The sequence below is a fragment of the Natator depressus genome, chromosome 2 (genome assembly GCF_965152275.1).
Source record: "Natator depressus isolate rNatDep1 chromosome 2, rNatDep2.hap1, whole genome shotgun sequence".
Classification (NCBI taxonomy): Eukaryota; Metazoa; Chordata; order Testudines; family Cheloniidae; genus Natator; species Natator depressus.
Genome location: NC_134235.1, coordinates 3056379 through 3076584, shown reverse-complemented (window position 1 = coordinate 3076584; position 20206 = coordinate 3056379). Strand labels below are relative to the sequence as shown.

The following is a 20206-nucleotide window of genomic DNA, read 5'->3' as shown; positions in this document are numbered from 1 at the left end:
GCAAGGCGGGAAGCTTCCACCGGCAGGGCCGAGCGGGGAGTCCGTGCGCGGCATGCTGGGAGCTGTAGTTCCGGGCCGCGCGTGGCGCTTGGCCTGCTGGGAGCTGTCCCGCGGGTGGATTTCCTTTGCAGCCTATCAGAAGAGGGGCTGGCCCGTTGGAGGGCGGGACTGGCGTGCTCAGTTTATGATTGGCTTCGTTTCCTGGGACCGCGGTGCCTGGTAGCCAATGAGAGGGCAGCCCTGGGGATCGGCGTCCAATGGGACCGGCGCGGGGGGCGGGCTCGGTACGAACCCAACGCGGCGGGGCGGGAGCTGGCGGCGAAGCGGGGGGATGAGCGGGGAGCGGAGCCGGGAGATCCGCCGTGAGTGCGGAGGCGGGGGATCGGGCCGGGCCGGGCCGGACCGGACCGGGATCTGGGGCGGTGGGTGGGTGGTATCGGTGGGGCGGGGATGTGTGGGGCTGGGGTACTTGGGGAGGGGGGATTGGTGGGGGTGGGGTGGGGTGAGCAGTGGGTGGGGCGGGGGGGAATCGGGGTGTGGGGGGGTCGGGGGCTGGGGGGGTGAATGGCATGGGACAGGTGGGGATCTGAGGGGGTTGGGGTGGAGGGATCGCAGGGGGTGTGGTGGGGCAGTGGGTGGGGATGTGTGGGGCAGGGGGATGGGGAGTGAGTGGGCCGGGCCGGGTGTGGATCTGAGGGGGTGGGGCGGTGGGTGGTATCGGTGGGGCGGGGATGTGTGGGGCTGGGGTACTTGGGGAGGGGGGATTGGTGGGGGTGGGGTGAGCAGTGGGTGGGGCAGGGGGGAATTGGGGTATGTGGGGGGCTGGGGGGGTGAATGGGATGGGACAGGTGGGGATCTGAGGGGGTTGGGGTGGTGGGGATGTGTGGGGCTGGGGTACTTGGGGCTGGGGGGGTGAATGGGATGGGACAGGTGGGGATCTGAGGGGGTTGGGGTGGTGGGGATGTGTGGGGCTGGGGCCGGGTGTGGAGTGAGTGGGCTGGGCCGGGTGTGCATCTGAGGGGGTGCGGCAGTGTGTGGTATCAGAGGGGTGTGTGGTGGGGATGTGTGGGGTTGGGGTGCTTGCAGCGGGGGAATCTGAGCTGTGGGGCAGTGGTGTGTGGGATGGGTGGCATGGGGGCGGGAGGCGGTAGGGGTGGTGGCTCATGCAGGGAGGAATCGGGGTGTGTGGGGTGGGGGGAGATTGTAGGGAGTGGGGACGTGTGAGGCTGGGTTACTTGGGACAGGGGAATTGGAGCGGGGTGAGGTGGGGTTGTGTGGGCTGGGGCAGCGGGTGGGGCAGGAGAGAATGTGGGGGTGGACTCATTGAGCTGGGCCCTTGGGCTGGGGATTGGAGCTGGGTGGGGAGTGGGATAGGGGAGGGTGTCAGGTATTTGGAGATGGGATCATTGAACTGGGCTCTTGGGCTGGGGCAGTATTTTGGGTGGTGGGATTTAGGGTTGGGGTCCATAGTTGCCTACGTAAGACAAAGCCCCTAATATCATAGAATCTCAGGGTTGGAAGGGACCTCAGGAGGTTCTAGTTCAACCCCCTCCTCAAAGCAGGACCAATCCCCAACTAAATCATCCCAGCCAGGACTTTGTCAAGCCTGACCTTAAAAACTTCTATGGATGGAGATTCCACCACCTCCCTAGGGAACCCATTCCAGTGCTTCACCATCCTCCTACGGAAAAAGTTTTTCCTCATATCCAACCTAAACCTCCCAGTTCTCTCAGCCTCTCCTCATAAGTCATGTGTTCCAGTCCCCTAATCATTTTTGTTGCCCTTCGCTGGACTGTCTCCAATTTTTCCACATCCTTCTTGTAGTGTGGGGCCCAAAACTGGACACAGTACTCCAGATGAGGCCTCACCAGTGCTGAATAGAGGGGAACGATCACGTCCCTCGATCTGCTGCCAATGCCCCTACTTATACATCCCAAAATGCCATTGGCCTTCTTGGCAACAAGGGCACACTGTTGACTCATATCCAGCTTCTCGTCCACTGTAACCCCTAGGTCCTGGATGGGGCAGTGAGTGGAACAGGCTGGGGGAGGGGTGGAGATGGGTGGTCTCCTAGGGTGGGGGGAGCCCTGGTGGATTTGGGATTCTTGTGACTGGCACAGGGGTGTAGCTGGGACTGATGGAGGAGCCAGATGTGAGAGGGCAGAACAGGGCCTAGGAGCGGGGTCACAGGAGTTCACCCCCTGGGACTAGCCTGGGGGCCCTGCCCTTAGCTCTGGAGGGGTTGGCTGGGCCGGAGGGGGCCCCGGGCTCTGAGTGGGAAGGATGCACTGACAGAACCTGGGCTCAGCTCCTGGTCCTGACACCAACTTGCTGGGCTACCCTGGGCACGTCCTGTCCATCCTTCTCTGGGACTCAGCCCCCAGGGGCTGATGGTGCTTCCCCACCTGCAGGGAGTGTGCAGACAGGTTGGGGGTCATAGGAAAACTTGTCCATGGTGATTTGCTGCCCTGTGCTGGGCGCTCCTTTGGTGCCTAGTTAGGTGGCCAGTGACTGCGCCAGAGGGATTTGGTGCTAACAGGCTGCAGGGGCGTGACTGGTCGCTGATGGTTTTTCTCCTGCTGCCCCAAAGAGCTCCAGAAGGCGAAAGACAAGGCCCAGAGGAGTGGGAACCTGAAGGAGGAAGCTGTCATTTGTAACCAGCTTGGGGAGATCTTGGCTAGACATGGTGAGTGGGTCCCAGGGCCCTGCTCCTGGTGGGTGAGGGTAGCCGGCTCGCTCCTGTCTGTCTCTGGTGGCTGAGGCTGACTTTGTGGGAGATGGGACCTGGAGAGTCCTTTGCCTGTGTAGGTATTGGGGCCCTGCTTTTGCGCCATTCCCCACCCCCCACCCCCGGCCCCGCGAGTGTCACATGCACAGGCCAGGGGTGAGATGGGATCTCTGCGCTAGGATCGGGGTCGGCCCCTCTCACCCTGAAGCAGGTCGCTGGCCCGTCTGATGCCCTGTCTAGCGCTGCCGGTGCATGCTGCCGCAGGAGAAGGTGGAAAGGTGGGTGGTGTGGTGCAGCGTGGGCAGAGGGGATTCCGTCTGTCCCCCGTGGGGACCACAGTGTCCTGTAGCAGGATGTGCGATCGCCCCACGTCAGGGCCATCATTCCAAAGTTAGTCACTGTGAAGTTCTCTAGGCTGTTTTTTGTCCCCACTGCTCTGGTTATGTTCGTGGAGGCCGGGCAGAGGAGGGCGCCTGGCGCTGGGATGGCCCTTGGTTCCTGGGGAGTTAAGTCCAGAGGCTGGGACCAGCCCTGTGTCTGCCGCACAGCTGAACTTCCCCCTGCTGGTGGTGCCGGAGGAGCGGGGTTGGCGACCACGCTCTCCATCCTGGAGCTTTAGGCTCGTTTGGGTGCACTGGGCCCAGGTCATGGAGCACCTCGAAGATCAGGGCTGAGACGCTGAGCTGGGCTCTGTTGTCCAGGAAGCCAGCGGAGGACGGCCGTGAAGTGCTGGTGGGAGCCTGTGGCACTGAGGAGATGCTGCAGCGTTCTGTACTTGCTAGAGATTCCTACGTGCTGAAGGCTTCGTGCCCAGGTGTGCCGCATTGCTGGAGCCCAGCGGAAAGTCAGTGTAAGGCCAGGAGGGACAAGCACATTATCTCATCTGGCCACCGGCACCTGCCCGCTGACCCCAACAACCGAAACAAGGCCAGTGCACCACAGGAGGCTAGGCTGGTATGGGCAGAGAACAGGAGGGGCCAAGCAGTACCATGGCCCATATAATCCTGGCAAGTGACCCACGCCCTCCAGAAGAAGGTGGAAACCCCACAATGTCCCTGCCATTGTGATTGGGGGGGAAATTCCTTTCTGACCCACGTGTGGCGATCAGTCAGACCCGGAGCATGTGAGCAAGGCAGCCCAACCTTGTAGCACGAGACTCAAGGAGCTCTATTCATTGGCTTAACGTGACAGTTAAGGGGCGACTTGATCAGTTGATAAGTACTTACATGGGGGCACGTATTTAATACCAGGCTCTTCAGTCTCACAGAGGAAGGTCTAATGGGATCCAGTGGCTGGGTGTTGAAGCTGGACACATTCAGCCTGGAAATAAGGTGCACGTTTTTGACAGTGAGGGTCATTAACCACTGGACCAATTCCCCAAGGGGTGTGCCGGATTCTCCACCACTGCTCTGCTCTGGGAATGACTTGGGGGCAGGGCTCTAGCCTGTGTTACACAGGGGGTCAGCCTGTATGGTCACACTGGTCCCTACTGGCCTTGGAATCTATGACGAGGAGAGAGCCCCAACACCCCCCCCCCCCGAATACGTTGGGGGGTGGATAAAAATCCCTTCCTGTCCCCTGCAGATCACCATCGGAGACCCTGAAGCATGAGCATTAGGAACATAAGACAGAAACTGGAAGGGTCCCCAGAGCTACCAAGCCCTGCCCCCGTCATCACAAACAGCCCCCTCATACAATCACACTCATAATTTTGCCTAGCTTGCTCTCAAACCTAACAAAGTTGTTTGTCCCCCACAACTCCTGGTGGGAGGTAGTTCCAGAACCTCCCTCCCCTTCACTGCCCGCCTGAATTTATTCATGGCCATTTGTTCTCAGGCCAGCATTGTCCTTTAGCTTCCCTAGCTCTTCCCCCTCCCTGGGTTTACCTGCCCGGCGTGTTACCAGAGAGTAAGGAGATCCCCTCGCAGCCGCCTTTGTGCCACGCTAACCAAGCCAGGCTCTTCCAGTCGTCTCTCCTGAGCCAGGCCCTGCGTTCCCCTGACAAGCCGAGTCGCTCTTCTCTGCCCCTTGCCCAGTTTGAATTCACCTTTCGTGGCCGTGAAATTATACTCAGTATTCCAGATCCGCCCTTCCCAGTGCTTTGTACAGTGGCATGAACGCTCCCCTCTCTCTACTGGAGAGACCTTGCCTGAGACAGCCTAGGATCGCATTTGCCTGATTCATGGCTGCCTCATATTGGTGGCTCCTAGTCACCCTGTGAGCAACCCACAGACCCAGGTCTCTCTCCTCTTCTGTCGCCTCTGGCTGATGAGCCCCCAGCTTGGAGCAGAAATTCTTATGATTAGACCTTAAGTCCATGACCTTGTCCTTTGTACAACTGAATTTCATCCCATTTCTTCTACTCCAGTCTTCAAGACCATCTAGATCTTCCTCTCTAATATTCCGATCCTCCTCCAGAACGACCATCCCACCCGACTTCATATCATCAGCCAATTCCATTCGCCTGCTTCTGCTTTTTGTACCATGGTCATTAATAAAAATCCAGACTAAAATTGGGCCCAAGACTGATCCTTGAGGAGCTCCGCTTGGAGCCTTCCTGCAATCTGGTCATTCTCCTTTCAGCACAATCTGTTGCCTTTTCCCCTGAAGCCAGTTCCCTTCACCTTCCAGTCCTTGGGCTGAGCCCCATCTTCTCTAATTAAACTAATTTCTCATGTGGCACCGTGTCTAACACTTTCCTGCCGTCCACGTGTATTAGATCTGCTGCGTTTCCCATAGCTAGAAATTCAGAGGTGACGAGGGTCATCTGCTCTCACATCCCCAATGCTGAGTACACTTCAGATCGGAGCATCGGAGCCCTGAGAGTACACTTGCATCCCCAATGCTGAGTACACTTCAAATTGGCTCTCATCCGGGGCCGGGGTTAGTGTGTCTCCGGTTAGTGCCGTGGCTAATGAAGCAGGTGCTGCCCCACCCGCCTTGGGCAGCAGGTTCGCTTCCCCCTCACCCCGCCTCCTTTCTCTGCTCCCGGCAGGGCGCTACCGGGAAGCGCTGGAGGAGCACCGGCAGGAGCTGCGGCTCCTGGAGAGCGTGGAGGACGTTCTTGGCTGTGCCGTGGCCCACCGGAAGATTGGGGAACGCCTGGCCGAGCTGGAGAACTACGAAGCTGCACTGAAGGTAGGAGGGTGGGGAGCTGATCGGCCGTGGGGATCGGGACTCTCCAGGGAATGGGGGTGGAGGCTGATTACCCGGAGTTCAGCCCCCTGAAGACTGCAGTGTGGGGGTGGTGAGGGTGCAGCGGGGCGGGGATGAGGGGGGAGAATAACTGCAGAGGTTTAAAGGGGAACACTGGGGCACGTGGTGGTAACCTCTGAGCTGTCAGCCCCGGAGAGCCCAGCTCAGAGCCAGCCTGGATCCCCACGGCTTGGGGGTCTCCGCTGAAACCCGCTCACAGTCCTGCCCCCTCAGCACCAGCGCCAGCACCTGGAGCTGGCCCGCGCCCTGTCCGACCACACCGAGCAGCAGAGGGCCTGGGCCACCATAGGCCGCACCTACATGTTCGTGGCTGAGAGCGGCCAGGCGGGCGAGGCACTGCGGGAGGCGGAGCAGGCCTTCATGAAGAGCCTGGCCATCCTGGAGGAGAAGCTGGAAGGTGAGGGCCTGGTGGGCATGCGGGGCTGGGAGCTGCGGGGCACAGAGCCGGGGCAGGGGGGTGCGGAAGGGCTGCCAGCTGGTGATTGGAGCGGCCACGGGAGGAAATGCCAGTCGGGTTCCCCTGTGACAGCCTGGCTGGGCAATCCCAGTACCCACACTTCACCCATTGTCCCCGCACCAGAGCTGGGATCTTCCCGGTCCCTGAGTTCCATCTGCTCCCTGAGGCACAAAGGGACAGAGCCTCGGGCTTTCGTTTGGCCTGCCAATCTCCTTGTGCCGGTTTGCAGGGCTCCGGCTGGAATCTGCAGGCCAGGCCCAAGGTGCCAGCTGTTCCTGGTGCCTGTTTGACAACGAGGGATTGTGGGATATATAGGGGCACTTAGGGGACTTGCAGCCCTATCTGACCTCTACGCCAGGGGTCAGGCAGGACTGTGCCCTAGACTGTCCCGGCGCTCCCACCCCTTCCCTTGGGAGATGATTCCCCCGGCGGATCCAGTCAGCCACAGGACTATGTTTCCTGGCATTCAGCCTGGCTCTTTGTGGCAATCGTGCTGTTCCTGGCCCTCTGGGCCCTGGAGCTCCTGCCTGGCAGATCTGGGTGGGTGAGGAGCAGGGACGTCCGGAGCCAGCTGGGTAACGGGCTGGCTCTGGGTGTCCCAGGGATGGTGCCGCAGCGGGAGCTGAGCGAGATGAGGGCCCGGCTTTATCTCAACCTGGGCTTGGTCTATGACAGCATGAAGGACCAGGCCAAGTGCAACTGCTACATCAAGAAGAGCATCTTCATCTCGGAGTAAGGCCCTGGCCCCTTTCTCGGGGGGGCGGGGGGGAGAGGAGAGGTCTCTGCAGCCCCACCAAAGGCCCCTTTCCTGGGGCATGCTGGGAGGCCCCTTTCCTGGGGAAAGAGCTTGCACGTTTCCCCAGGATTCAGCCCAAAGCCCTGGCCCACCCTCCGTTGCTGCGTGTGGCTGTTGGATGAGGGGGAGCCCGCCGATTGCTGGGGCTAAGGGGTGTGGCGGGCCGGGTATGTGTGTATGGGGGGGGGGGCGTGACCCTGAGTCGTCCCTGGCCATGACCCCGCCCTCCCTCCAGGCAGACTCGCCTCTACGAAGACCTGTACAGGGCCTACTTCAACCTGGGCAACATCCACCTGCGGGAGGGGCAGTACTCCAAGGCCATGCGCTGCCTGGAGCGGGCGCGGGACTGCGCCCACACCATGAAGGAGAAGTGCATGGAGAGCGAGTGCTGCGCCAGCATCGCCCAGGTGAGTGTCACCAGCTGCTGGGAGGCAAAGGGGCAGCTCCTCCCCCCCACACCAGCGGGGGGTGCGCTTTCTCCTGGGGTGGCTGTGAGCAATTGTAGCTCCCTGGGGGCTCATCTGCCCTCCCCTTCTCTGAGCCTGGTGCCCCGGTGCCTTGCAGGTGCTCCTCAGCCTGGGGGACTTTGTGGCCGCCAGGCGCTCGCTGAAGAAGGCCTACGTGCTGGGCTCGCAGCAGCCCCAGCAGCGCGAGAGCATCCGCAGGAGCCTGCGATATGGTGAGCGCGCCAGAGCCAAGCTCCCTGAAACATGGAGCTCAGGGCCGGGCTGCGGGGATTGGGTGGGGGGGATCCAGTCTCTGCACCGGCCTGGGGGGATCCCCTGGGGGAGGCTGGGGTGTCTGCTCCCCAGGGCTCAGCACTGAACTTTGCGAGACTGACTAGGGCAGGGAACCCTGTGGCTCTGGGGGCTCAGCCCCAGAGGAGATTCTCATCTGGACCGCCTGGCTGTCAGTACCTGGCCTGTCCCAGCCCCCTCCCCTCCAAATCCCCTTCTGTGGCTTGTGGCCCATGGAGCAGTGCCCCCAGCACCAACCCCCTCCCCACATGCACGCCCAAGGAGAGGAGTTGCAGCTGCTGGGGTGCAGGGTTCGAGGCTGGCACAGGCTCTTCCTCCCAGGGGGTGGCCTCCAGGGCTCCTGGTAAGTCCCTGATGTGGCCCCCCCATGTCACCATGGGGCACCTGCTTTCTGTGACTGAACCCAGAGCCAGCCCAGGTGGGTCTGGGAAGGAAGCTCAGCAGCTGCCCAGAGGATGGCCGGTGTCCCATAAGCCTGCGGGCTAGGTTGGGTGAGGGGGACCTTGCGGATCCCCTGCCTGCCCTGCACCCCTAGGGGGTGAGAGCTGCCGGGAGGCCTGCCCAGGCCTGGCGCCCTGAGTCCCTGGCGCATGCTGCTCACGCTGCCGGCCTCTCTTGCAGCCCTGACGGTGAGCCGTCTGCAGGAGGCCCTGGAGGAGGCCGTGCCCGGCGACCTGCAGGCAGCCCTGGGCCTGTGCGAGCAGCTGGGGGACCTGTTCTCCAAGCACGGGGACTATCGCCGGGCTGTGGAGTTCTACGAAAGGCAGGTGAGTCAGGGGCTGCTCGGGCAGGGGGCAGGACAAGCTTGCCCCTAGGCTGTGGGGCCTGTGCCGGCGGACACCCTGCATGGATAAGGGGCTCCCCCTTCCTCCTAGCCACTTCCAGGGTGCTGGTCTGGAGAGGGGCCCTGCCAGCCGCTCTAGATGCACGCATGGGGCGTGGGGTGTACGAGCCGGGGGAGTGAGCCCTGGGGCAGGGCGGGCTGGCCCTGGGCAGGGTTGGCTGTGTGGCTGGGCACCCCTGGGCAGAGCGCGCTACAGACCGTGTCTCTCTGGGCAGCTGCGTTACGCCGAGACCCTGCGGAGGCCTGAGCAGGAGCTGGCTGTGATCCACGTCTCCCTGGCTGCCACCTACGGGGACCTGAAGGAGCATGGCCGGGCCGTGCAGCACTACCAGATGGAGCTGGCGCTCCGGCGCGGGAACCCGCTGGAGGTGAGAGGGGCAGCCTGGACTGTGCCCGGAGCCCTCAGCCCATGGAGACAGACAGGGGGAGGCCAGGTCGTGCTGGGCCCGGGTCCCCATTGGTATGTTAGGGGAAGCTTGGCTAGCAGGCAGAGCCTGGCTAGGGCCCCACAGAGCAGGGCAGGCAGAAGGGCCAGGATGGCAAAGGGCTTTACCTGCCCCTGCTGGCGATGGCGGGTGGGCACACTGCCAGCGGAGCTCAGCTTCTGGCAGGCAAGGGAGTAGCCGGGGGGCTGGACTGGTGCCGGCGGGCTGAGTCCAGCCCCTGACCCGTTGTCTCTGCGCCCCAGGAGGGGAAGACCTGGCTGAACATCGCCCTGGCCAGGGAGGAGGCCGGCGAAGGCTACGAGGCGCTGGAGTCCTGCTTCCGGAGCGCGCTGCAGTGTGCGGAGCGGGCCGGGGAGCCCAGGCTGCAGGTGAGGGGGGGGAAGGGCTCTGAGCCGCTCCCCAGCGCGGACTCCGGTGCTTGCCTGCAGCTGGCAGCGCCCCTCTCAAGGTCCCGCAAGCCGGGGACTGAGCTGGGAATGAAACCCAGGAGTACTGCCTCCAGTCCCCTGTCCTAACCACTGGACCTCACTGCTGGGGCCTGCTGCTGAATGTGTCACTTTCCGGCCCCCTCCCCCCCACCCAACATGCAGCCCCTCCTGGCTGCTCCCGCTCCTCGCTGGCACCTGCCCAGGAAGACTCCATTTAGCCCACCTACCAGGGGATGTGGCTTCTCGCTTCGCCCGGGAGCCCAGGCTGTACCCAGCTGTACTCAGCATTGCAGAAGCCCTGGGGGTGGTGGTGGAGGGAAGGACGTGGGGTGCTGGGGCCCTGAGCTGAAATGCGGCCAGTGCAGCTGGGACTAGACTCGTGGGGAGCCCCACCTAGCCAGCGTCCCCCCGGCCTCACCTATAGCCCTGTCTGCTGGGCTGGGCCAGGGCTGGGGGGTCTGGGAGCTGCCCCGAGGGCCGGTTCCTCATCCCCACTCACTGCAGCACCCATAGCTGGGCCAGGCCAGGGCTCGGGGACCCGGGAGCGTCCCGCTCCCAGCCAGGGCTCCTGCCTCCTCCCCTGGCCCCCATTCTGGGGCAGGGTGATCAGCCCATCTCCCTTCGTCCCCCAGCGGCAAATCTTGCGGCACCTTCACCCCATTCAGCAGAAATGGGGGTGCCCCGAGGCCCCCGACACGCTTGCCAGGCTGCAGAGCCTGTGCCGCTCGCAGGGCTGGAGCGCAGCCGGGGACAGTGACGAGGAGGAGCTGGAGAACAGCGAGCCCCTGGAAGAGAGCGACCTGGAGCTGTCTGAGAGCGGTGAGTGGGCGGGGGAGGGGAGAGGGGGCAGGGGGGTTCCTGGAGTCGAGTCCTGACAAGTGAGCGGGGCGGGAATGTGGTGGGTGGGGCTGTAGCCCCGTATGTGCCTTGCCTGGCATGTGGGGCCCCGTGTCTGCAGGGTGGGGGGCTGTATTGTAGCCAGCTCCCCCGGCTCCGGCCCTCCCCGCACCCAGCGCGGCGGTACCTCACCCGGGCCTGTGTGTTCCAGATGGGGAGGAAGACGACCTGGACGGCTACAACAAGAGCGTGCCCGGCCGGCGCAGGATCACCAAGGTGAGGCCGGGGCCTGGGCGCAGCGTTCTCACCCCAGGAGACTAATCGGGGGCCAGGCTGAGACCCTGCAGGGCTCATCCCAGGCCAGGGCTGGATTGCGGGTGGGGGCGGGGCTGCGTGGAGGTTGGCGATAATGGGAATCTGATATGGGGATCTGATCTGGGGCCCCCTGGGCAGTTCTGATCCTGGTGCTTCCCTCACCCCCCATGCCCCTTCAGTGGAACCGGCGGAACGACCGAGGCGAGACCCCGCTGCACCGAGCTTGCATCGATGGGAACCTGCGCCGGGTCCAGTTCTTCCTGGAGCAGGTAGGAGACGGTCCCCGGCTCTCAGGCACCGGCCCCAGCAGGCCCCTTCCCTGTCGCCCCGCGGCTTCTGGGGTGGTGCAGGTGGCTGGGGAGCTGGCTGGCCCTGCAGAGCCCCTTCATCAGAACATAAGAACGGCCGTACTGGGTCAGACCCAAGGTCCATCTAGCCCAGGATCCTGTCCTCTGAAAGGGGCCAGTGCCAGGGGCCCCAGAGGGAATGAACAGAATCATCAAGTGATCCATCCCCTGTCGCCCGTTCCCAGCTTCTGGCAAACAGAGGCTAGGGACACCATCCCTGCCCATCCTGGCTACTAGCCACTGACGGACCTATCCTCCATGAATCTATCTAGCTCCCTTTTGAACCCCGTTATAGTCTTGGCCTTCACAACATCCTCTGGCAAGGAGTTCCACAGGTTGACAGTGCGTTGCGTGAAAAAATACTTTCTTGTTTTAAACCTGCTACCTATTCATTTCATTTGATGACCCCTTGTTCTTGTGTTATGAGAAGGAGTAAATAACACTTCCTTACTTTCTCTCTCCACACCAGCAGTGGGCACGTTTTAGCAAGGGCTGAAGGGATCCCGCTGGGGTTGGTGGGTGGTCCCGGGGGGTGGGCAGGTGAATTGGGGGGAAGGGGTTTCACAGCTCTCCCCATCAGGACTTCCGGCCTAAGTGTAACCCCCATGCCTGTTTTCATGTCTCTTCCTTCCTGGTGTCAGGGTCACCCTCTGAACCCGCGGGATTACTGTGGCTGGACCCCCCTGCATGAGGCCTGCAACCATGGGCACCTGGGTGAGTGAGGGGGGGCAGTGAAGTCTGGGGCAGGGAGCCAGAGGGGCCGTGTCACCGCTGCCTGGCACTAACTGCTGGCTCCTGTGCCCAGAGATCGTCCGGCTGCTGCTGGAGCGTGGCGCCTCCATCGATGACCCCGGGGGGCCGGGCTGTGAGGGGATCACCCCCCTGCACGACGCCCTCAACTGCGGCCACTTCGAGGTGGCGGAGCTGCTGCTCCAGAGGGGTGCGTCGGCGGTGCTGAGGAACGCCAAGGTGAGGGCAGGGGCTGGGCTGGGCACACCCCGCCTAGCTGCAGGGTATATGTGTGGGGGCAGTGCCCTGGCTCCTGGGGCCAGGCTGGCAGCAGTCTCGCCCTGAGGCCCTGCCTGCAGTGGTACCCATGGCCTATGTCTCGCCCCGCGCAGGGCCTGAGCCCGCTGGGCACCCTCCAGGAGTGGGTGAGGATGTACGGCAAGGACCTGGACCAGGAGACACGCCGGCGCTGCCGAGCCATGGAGCGGCTGCTCAGGGAGGCCGTGGCAGGGCGAGGTGAGGCCAGTCTGGTCGGGGAGTAAAGCTGAGGGGTGTCTCCAAGGGGGCAGCATTGGGTGGGCCCCGGCTCTGGCTTGCTCTTTCATTTTCACCTGGTGCCCCGGCTTCTCTGCTGAGCCCTCAGTGCAGCTCCCAGACCCACTGGCAGGGGGCGGGCTGGAGTCCCCTGCCCCTGTCGTCCTGGGAAGCGCGTCTAGCCTGGTACCAGGGGCTGCCTTTCCCCCTCCCCGTCTCCCCGCTGTGGTCCGCAGCCCCTTGCTCTCGGGGTGTTTGGCCCTGGATCTGGGGGCCATGGGCCCAGCTCACGGGGTCTCTTGTCGCCCCCACAGCACCTGATGCAGCCCCGCCCCCCTGGGACATTCTGCAGAGCCAGCTGTTTGATGCTGAGCTCTCGGAGCCTCTAACGCTGCGCCCCTCTGCTCCGGCGCCACAGCCCCGGAGCGGGGGCCCCTCCAAGGAGCCCCCTGCGCCCTGCGGGCTCCCCAGTCAGCATGGTGGGAAGGGGTCAGAGCGCAGGGCCGAGCAGGACGACTGCATGACCCCACTCCGGCCCGTCAAGAAGAGGCAGCGGCTCCTGGGCCAGAGGGAGGATTGCCGGACGCCGGGGTTCCTGGTGCAGGAGGAGCCTGAGCTGCCCACCCGTGGTGGTGGCCAGGCGGAGTATGAAGCAGCCATCCGTAGCGTAGGCAGTGCCCAGTCCTGCCTGGGCACAGAGCCGGTGCCGTCTGAGACCCCTGCGAGGCCGGCCCTGATCCCAGCAGACAAGTACGTGGGGGACGACTGGCTGGAGGATGACCTGAGGGCCAGCCGCGAGCCCCGCAAGAGGAGCCGCTGGGGCCAGGGGGAGTCGGGCTCGGACTCTGGAGACGCCACAGGGCCCGAGAGCGACGGCGGGGCCCCCCCTCAAAGGAGGAGGGCCCGGCAGAGCCGCCTCACCCAGATTGTGGACAGAACAGTGCTGGGCCGATCCCGCGGAGGCTGCGCCCTGGGGGCCCCAGAGACCGCCGCCACCCCTGCCAGCCTGAGGCCCGCGGACAGCAGCCGAGCCAATGGCCTGAGAGGCAGTGGAGAGGCCCCGGAGGTGAGGCGCTTGGGGTGTCGGGCTCACAGTGAGGAGGGCGTGGGGTACCCTTGGGGTGTCCTGTGTGCCTTGACTCCACTCTCCTGTCCCCAGCTCCCTTCGCTGTCTGCAGCTCCCGCTCGGCCGCCCCCCATTCGAGTGCGTGTCCGGGTCCAGGACAACGTCTTCCTTATCCCCGTGCCCCACAGGTGAGAGCCGGCTCGTGGCCTTCCTCCCGGTGTGGCCCAGAGCCCCTGGACCTCCACCCCAGGCCTCCTGGGGCAGGGGGGCGGGTGGAGTCCTGCCCCCTGCAGGTCAAGTGTGAAGCAGCATTAGCAGCACCCTCCAAGGGGTCTGGCTCCTAGGCAGCTGCTGGGGCCCATCCCCCTGGGCGAGGGGTTGGCCAAGGGGGTCAGGTGCTCGGGGTAACACCTGAGTAGGATGTGATCCCCCTCACAGCCACTGGGGAGCGGGGCGGGGTGGTGCCTGCGGGGCCTAGTTCCGGCTGAGGAGACCGGTGGCCTGTAGGGGGCGCTCCGCCTCAGCCCCTCCCGTCCCTTGCAGCAGCAGCGAGAGCCGCCCGGTGGCGTGGCTGGCAGAGCAGGCGGCCCAGCGCCATTACCAGACGTGTGGCCTGCTGCCGCAGCTCACCCTCAAGAAGGAGGGGGCTCTGCTGGCGCCCCAGGACCTCATCGTGGACGTGCTGCAGAGCAACGAGGAGGTGAGTGGGGGGCGTCCGAGCCAGCGTGGGCACCTCCTGGGTCGAGCCCACGTAGCTCCCCCGCAGGATGCCGAGGGGGTCGTAGTGGGGCTCGTCACCGTGGCGTCTGGGCGTCCGGATGCTTGGGTTCAGTGCCCATCCTGTGCCAATGGGACTCTCCTCTCCCTTGCAGGTGTTTGCAGAGGTGCAGTCCTGGGACCTGCCCCCGCTCGCCGACCGGTACAGGAAGGCCTGTCGCAGCCTGGCCGTGGGTAAGAGGCTGCCTTGGGGACCTTGCTGGCCATGCTCTGGGTGGGCGCTGGAACCATCGGGCACAGAGGGATCCAGGTCTTGCTGGGTTTTGTAGGGCCCTGGGGCGGTCAGAGCACTCCCTTCCCCGTGTGTGGGATCACATTCTGGGGGGTAGAGTGGGAAGGACAGTCCTGGGGTCAGGGCGCCAGCCTGGGATTGGGACCCTGCTCTGCAACAGCCTCCCTGTGGGGTCTTGGGCAAGTCCCTCAGTCTCTGGGCCTCTGGCTCTGGCTGTGGAAGGGGGTTGGAGGCAGATCTCCAGCCCCATGGCCGTGCGACGTGCCAGAGAAAGGCCAGTTCAGAACCTACTGAAGAACACTCGGTGCTCTGGAGCCCCGGGGAGCTGGGCTCGGCCCGAGGGGCCATCAGTCGTGGCCGACCCCTGTGCAGCGCTGGGGGCGCTCTCCCCCTGGCTGTGGCTCCAGCCTCCAGCTGTCAAGGACCCTCAGCAGCAGTTCGGGTCCTCCAGTGCCCCAGTGGGCCTGGGGCGACCTGCCCTCACCTGCCCTGTCTCCGCGTTGCAGGCGAGCACCAGCTGCTGCTGAAGATCATGGAGCTGCAGGAGTCAGGCCCCTCGTTCAGCGCCTGTGGCCTCTCGCTGCGCCAGCCCCACCTCGCCCCACTCCTGCGTGCCCTCAAGCTGCAGACCTCCATCCGGCAGCTGCGGCTGGCTGGGAACGGCCTGGCCAATGGCCTGGCCGCTGAGCTGCTGGCCACGCTGGGCACTATGCCCAGCCTGACCCTCCTCGACCTGTCAGCCAACCAGCTTGGGGCCGAGGGGCTCCGCACACTGGCAGCAGGGCTGCCCGCCCAGACGGCCTTTCAGGTAGGGCTGGGAGCATGTCCAGCATCCTCTCCCCTGCCCCAAGACTGGGCAGGGAGCGCGTGGTGCATCCAGCCCAGGTGTGGAAGAGGCCCTGGCCTCATGCCTGAGCCCTAGAGCCACAAGCAGGGGCTGGGGACCCCCAAGCTGCCCTCCCTGAGCTCCAGGGCTGCCCTGATCAGTACCAGGTGCTGCACTGGTCCTGCAGGCCCTGGATCTAGGGAAGGGGAAACTGCGTCCCTCCTGCTGCCGGGGAGTCTGCCCCTAGGGCCCTGGCGGGGAGGCACTGGGGTCACTTAGGGAAGGAGGCCCACATCCGGGGGGCTCTGCTCCCACTGTCGCTTCTCCCCCTGTGCCCCTCACCATCAGGTTGGTGCAGCCCCCTGCCCGTCTGATGGCACTGGGTGTGCGGGGCAGACCCCAGAGGGTTGGGGGTGACCCCCCTGTCCACCCAGCAGCGCTGACTCCTGCCCCCCATCCTGCCAGAGCCTGGAAGAGTTGGATCTCAGCCTGAACCCCCTGGGAGACGGCAGCTCCCAGGCGCTGGCCTGCCTGGTTCAGGCCTGCCCCGTCCTGACCACGCTCCGACTGCAAGCCTGCGGCTTCACTGGGGCTTTCCTGCAGCACCACCGCCTCCTGCTGGCCGATGGCCTGAAAGGTACGCGTCCCCCTGAGCAGGGAAGGGCACTGGCCACATGGCAGAGGTCACTGCTAGCCTCCTTGTGCGCGATTGCAGAGGCATCTCTAGGCTAGGGACCCCTATGAGTCCCCAGAGGGACTGGGGGGAGGGTGAACAGCTCTCAGCTGGGGGGGACGAGTATGGCTCTGCTCATGGAGACAGTCCTGATCACTGTCCAGTCCCAGTCCAGCTCTGCTGATGCCCCTCAGTCCTGCCCCATAGCTCCCCGCGATCCAGCCCTGGGCTCCCCCACCTCTGCCAACGCCCCTCAGTCCTGCCCCATAGCTCCCCGCGATCCAGCCCTGGGCTCCCCCACCTCTGCCAACGCCCCTCAGCCCTGCCCCACAGCTCCCTGCTCTGCTGTTCTCTCCCAGTCCTGGTCTGTCTGGTACATAAGTTTTGCGTTACGCAGCTGCGGACAGGGCCTCAGGCGAGCTCCCCAACTCCCTTCCCTTGCCCCCGCGGCTGCAGGCTCGCTGTTAGCTCGCTGTCTCTCCCTGGCCCAGGCGCTGTGCACCTGAAGACCCTCGCGGTGTCCCACAATGCCCTGGGCTCCACTGGCCTGGAGCTGCTGCTCAGGAGCCTGCCCTGCGCCACCCTTAGCCAGCTGGAGATCGGCTCGGTGGCTGCCCGGCTGGAGGAGCCTCTCATGGATCCGGTGGTCAGGTACCTGATGAAGGTAATGGGCCCCAGGCTGGTGCAGGGGCAGCTCGGGGGGAATCCTGCTGTAACCCTTTACTGGCTCCAGGAATTGCCAGAGTATTGCTCATGGTAAGAACATGGCTCCGGCCACTGACCTCGGCCCCTGCGCTGCAAAGAGACAAGGTCCTTCCTCGGGAGCATGACCATCCGGTGCTCCTGGTTCTGCTTCTCCCAGGTTCTCTGAGGAATCTCAGGCGTTCAGCGGCTCCAGGCCCTTGCTTGAAAGAAGGGTTTGGCCCCTGCCCCGTTCAGCTGGGGTGTGGCTTTGGGATCAGTTCCCCTCTGTTCCCTTCCAGGAGGGATGTGCTCTCACCCACCTGACTGTGTCTGGGAACCACCTGAGTGACGAGGCTGTCGAGGAGCTGGCCAGGTAAAGGGCAGTGCTGGAGTCTCTGGGCCTGGGGGTTTGTTGGGCGGGGGCAGATGGGTGTGCTGCTGACTGTGAGGGGCTGTGATGTGGAGCTGAACTGAGAGCCTGAACTTCATCCTGCTGGGTCCTACCTGGAAGTGACCCCCCGGATCTCCTCCGGCCGGGCCCATCCCTTGGTGATGGGGGCCAAGAGTGGGCGGGGCTGCTGTATAGTAATGCTTTGTTCGATGTCTATTTGGCAGCCGGTATCAAGTGGAGTGCCCCAGAGCTCGGTCCTGGGGCCGGTTGTGTTCAACATTTTCATTAATGATCTGGAGGATGGCGTGGATTGCACCCTCAGCAAGTTCACAGATGACATTAAACTGGGAGGAGAGGTAGATACGCTGGAGGGTAGGGATAGGATACAGAGGGACCTAGACAAATTAGAGGATTGGGCCAAAAGAAATCTGATGAGGTTCCACAAGGACAAGTGCAGAGTCCTGCACTTAGGATGGAAGAATCCCAGGCACTGCTACAGACTAGGGACCAACTGGCTAAGCAGCAGTTCTGCAGAAAAGGACCTGGGGATTACAGTGGATGAGAAGCTGGATATGAGTCAGCAGCGTGCCCTTGTTGCCAAGAAGGCTAACGGCATATTGGGCTGCATTAGTAGGAGCATTGCCAGCAGATCAAGGGACGTGATTATTCCCCTCTATTCAGCACTGGTGAGGCCACATCTGGAGTACTGCGTCCAGTTCTGGGCCCCCCACTACAGAAAGGATGTGGACAAATTAGAGAGTCCAGCGGAGGGCAACAAAAATGATCAGGGGAACTGGAACACATGACTTATGAGGAGAGGCTGAGGGAACTGGGATTGTTTAGTCTGCGGAAGAGAAGAATGAGGGGGGATTTGATAGCTGCTTTCAACTACCTGAAGGGGGGGGTTCCAAAGAGGATGGAGCTCGGCTGTTCTCAGTGGTGGCAGATGACAGAACAAGAAGAAATGGTCTCAAGTTGCAGTGGGGGAAGGTCTAGATTGGATATTAGGCAAAACTTTTTCACTAGGAGGGTGGTGAAGCACTGGAATGTGTTACCTAGGGAGGTGGTGGAATCTCCATCCTTAGAGGCTTTTAAGGTCAGGCTTGACAAAGCCCTGGCTAGGATGATTTAGTTGGGGTTGGTCCTGCTTTAAGAAGGGGTTTAGACTAGACGACCTCCTGAGGTCTCTTCCAACCCTGATATTCTAAGATTGTGGGTGGGAAGAGTGAGGCCGGGTGCTGTTTGACTCAATTCTTCCCTCTTGGTTCCAGGTGCCTCCTGGTGTGTCCACCTTTAGTCTCACTGGATTTGTCTGCAAACCCTGGGATCACCATTGTGGGCTTGCGGATGCTGCTGTCAGCCCTGGGGGAGAGGAACCAGGGGCTCCGCTCCCTCAGCCTGGCAGGTGAGGGTGAAAAGGGCTTGGAGATCCCCAGGTCACTGGGGGGGGTCTAGTGAAGGGTCCTTCTTCCCAGTCCCTGGCCCTAAGAGAAGTGCTGGGGCAGGGGGAGAAATGCAGTCCCTGCTGGGCCTGTCATGAGACTGACCCTGGGCAGGGGGCTGCGAGCACCAGGACTGGGGTGGGGTGGAGTTAGCTCTAGAGCCAGCCTAGGTCACAAGTGCCACATCTCCCTGCCTACCTGGGGGATTCCCAGAGCACCCAGCAGCCGGGGAGTGACCTGGCTGAGCCCTGGGGGATGGCAGAGCCACCAGCTGGTGTGGCCCAGGTACTCCTCTCTTGGTGGTGCGCAAAGGGGAGCAGGTCAGACAGACACAGCAGCTGAGCTGGGGGGGTCCAGGACTGGAATAGCTGAGGGCTGCAGCTGATAAAGGGCACGGGCAGAGCTCAGAAAGGGACCATGGGGATCACCCAGCCTGACATCCCTTTCCCTGGGTCCCGCATTCCCTACGCTGGCACAATGGCCTCTTTCCTTCCCGCAGGCTGCAGCGTGCGAGGCCCACTGGACAGCACCACGTGGGCCCGGGTCTCTGCCAACGTGCGCGAGTTGCGACTCTGCAGCCAGCAGCTGAGCAGGAGCGACCAGCGGGGCGTGGGCGAGTCCTGGCATGGCCCCGCGGGCACCTCTCTGTGCGCAGTCACTCGGCACCACAAGCTGTTCTGCAAGAGCGTGTGACGGGACCTGTCTCCTACTGCTGTATAGATCCCTCGGGGCCTGCTTGACTCCATCCTCAGCCATCCCTGGAACTGCACCGCTAGGGGGCACTCTGGAGGTCGGTCCTCCTGGGAGGCAGTGGCCATTGGCAGAGGGGGCGTCTGGCGATAAGAGGACGCAAGCACTGGCTGGCCTGTGCCAGCAGCTGTTCTGCACTCAGCCCTGGCCCATGGGGAGAGGGTGCAGGGCCCTGGCTGCTGGTGCTTATCCTGCCATCTCCAGGTGCTTGGGGCCCTTTAGCTTTGCCCTGCCTGGCACCTCTGCAAGGTGAGAAGGGAGTGTTGGTACTATCTTATCCAAAGGAGGCAGGATGCCAGATGCTGTGATCCGTGGAACTCCCTCCAGAACTGTCCACACCATGGGGATTGCTCAGCTCTGGATCGACAGCCTCTGCTGTGGCCAAAGGAGGCAGCGAGTTACCTGGCCCGCACTGCTCACAGAGCGATGGTGGGAATTCCTAGTGCGCTGCTCGAGAGATTACTTACAGTCCCAGCACTGCCATACCTGGGGGTGGCTTGTGTTTTCCTGGCACAGCAACTGCCCTGGAGCAAGTTCTGAAGGTGACTGAGGCCCTGGGGCAGAAGGGTCCCCCCGCTCCATTGCCCTGGGAGCCTGACTCAGAGTGGGTTGGGGGGGGGGGGGTATTTTATTTGTCCTCTAATCTTTCTGTAATCCAGTCCTGCAGGGGGAGGTATTCACATCCTCCCCAGGCTGTAGGGGTTCTGGCCCCACCCTTCCAGTGGCCACTCGGGCTAGTTCAGACATTACAGGTTATTTATTGACTGTCGGGTGCTTTTCCTGGGAGCACAGGGCTTGCTGCTCGTGGCCCCGGTTAACCATGGTAAATAAAGTGCTGCATTCCACCAGCTCTGGCCTTGGCTGCTCTTCTCACAACTCTCCCCACAAGCTGTGACACAGACGTGGGTGTAGCTCTCCCCCCCTCCACGA

General features: G+C 63.2%; 1 protein-coding gene across 1 annotated transcript; it reads left to right on the top strand.

Annotated features, from left to right (window-relative positions):
- Positions 1 to 313: 313 nt before the first annotated feature.
- Positions 314 to 19887, top strand: TONSL (tonsoku like, DNA repair protein). The gene is made up of 26 exons (XM_074943678.1): positions 314 to 362; positions 2591 to 2686; positions 5724 to 5866; positions 6158 to 6341; positions 7004 to 7133; positions 7433 to 7604; positions 7762 to 7876; positions 8577 to 8722; positions 9015 to 9167; positions 9488 to 9613; positions 10306 to 10492; positions 10722 to 10786; positions 11005 to 11094; positions 11814 to 11886; positions 11978 to 12141; positions 12294 to 12417; positions 12750 to 13501; positions 13595 to 13689; positions 14045 to 14201; positions 14374 to 14452; positions 15017 to 15318; positions 15802 to 15973; positions 16501 to 16673; positions 16993 to 17066; positions 18356 to 18489; positions 19026 to 19887. The coding sequence occupies exons 1-26, from the start codon at positions 332 to 334 to the stop codon at positions 19217 to 19219; spliced, it is 4131 nt and encodes a 1376-aa protein (XP_074799779.1). The 5' UTR covers positions 314 to 331; the 3' UTR covers positions 19220 to 19887.
- Positions 19888 to 20206: the final 319 nt, after the last annotated feature.

Bases quoted from the DNA above. Each gene is read 5' to 3' on its own strand.
- TONSL (XM_074943678.1), top strand. From the start codon at position 332: ATGAGCGGGGAGCGGAGCCGGGAGATCCGCC. The intron at 7,605-7,761 runs GTGAGTGTCACC...GGTGCCTTGCAG, and splicing joins GCTGCGCCAGCATCGCCCAG to GTGCTCCTCAGCCTGGGGGA. The intron at 11,887-11,977 runs GTGAGTGAGGGG...TCCTGTGCCCAG, and splicing joins CTGCAACCATGGGCACCTGG to AGATCGTCCGGCTGCTGCTG.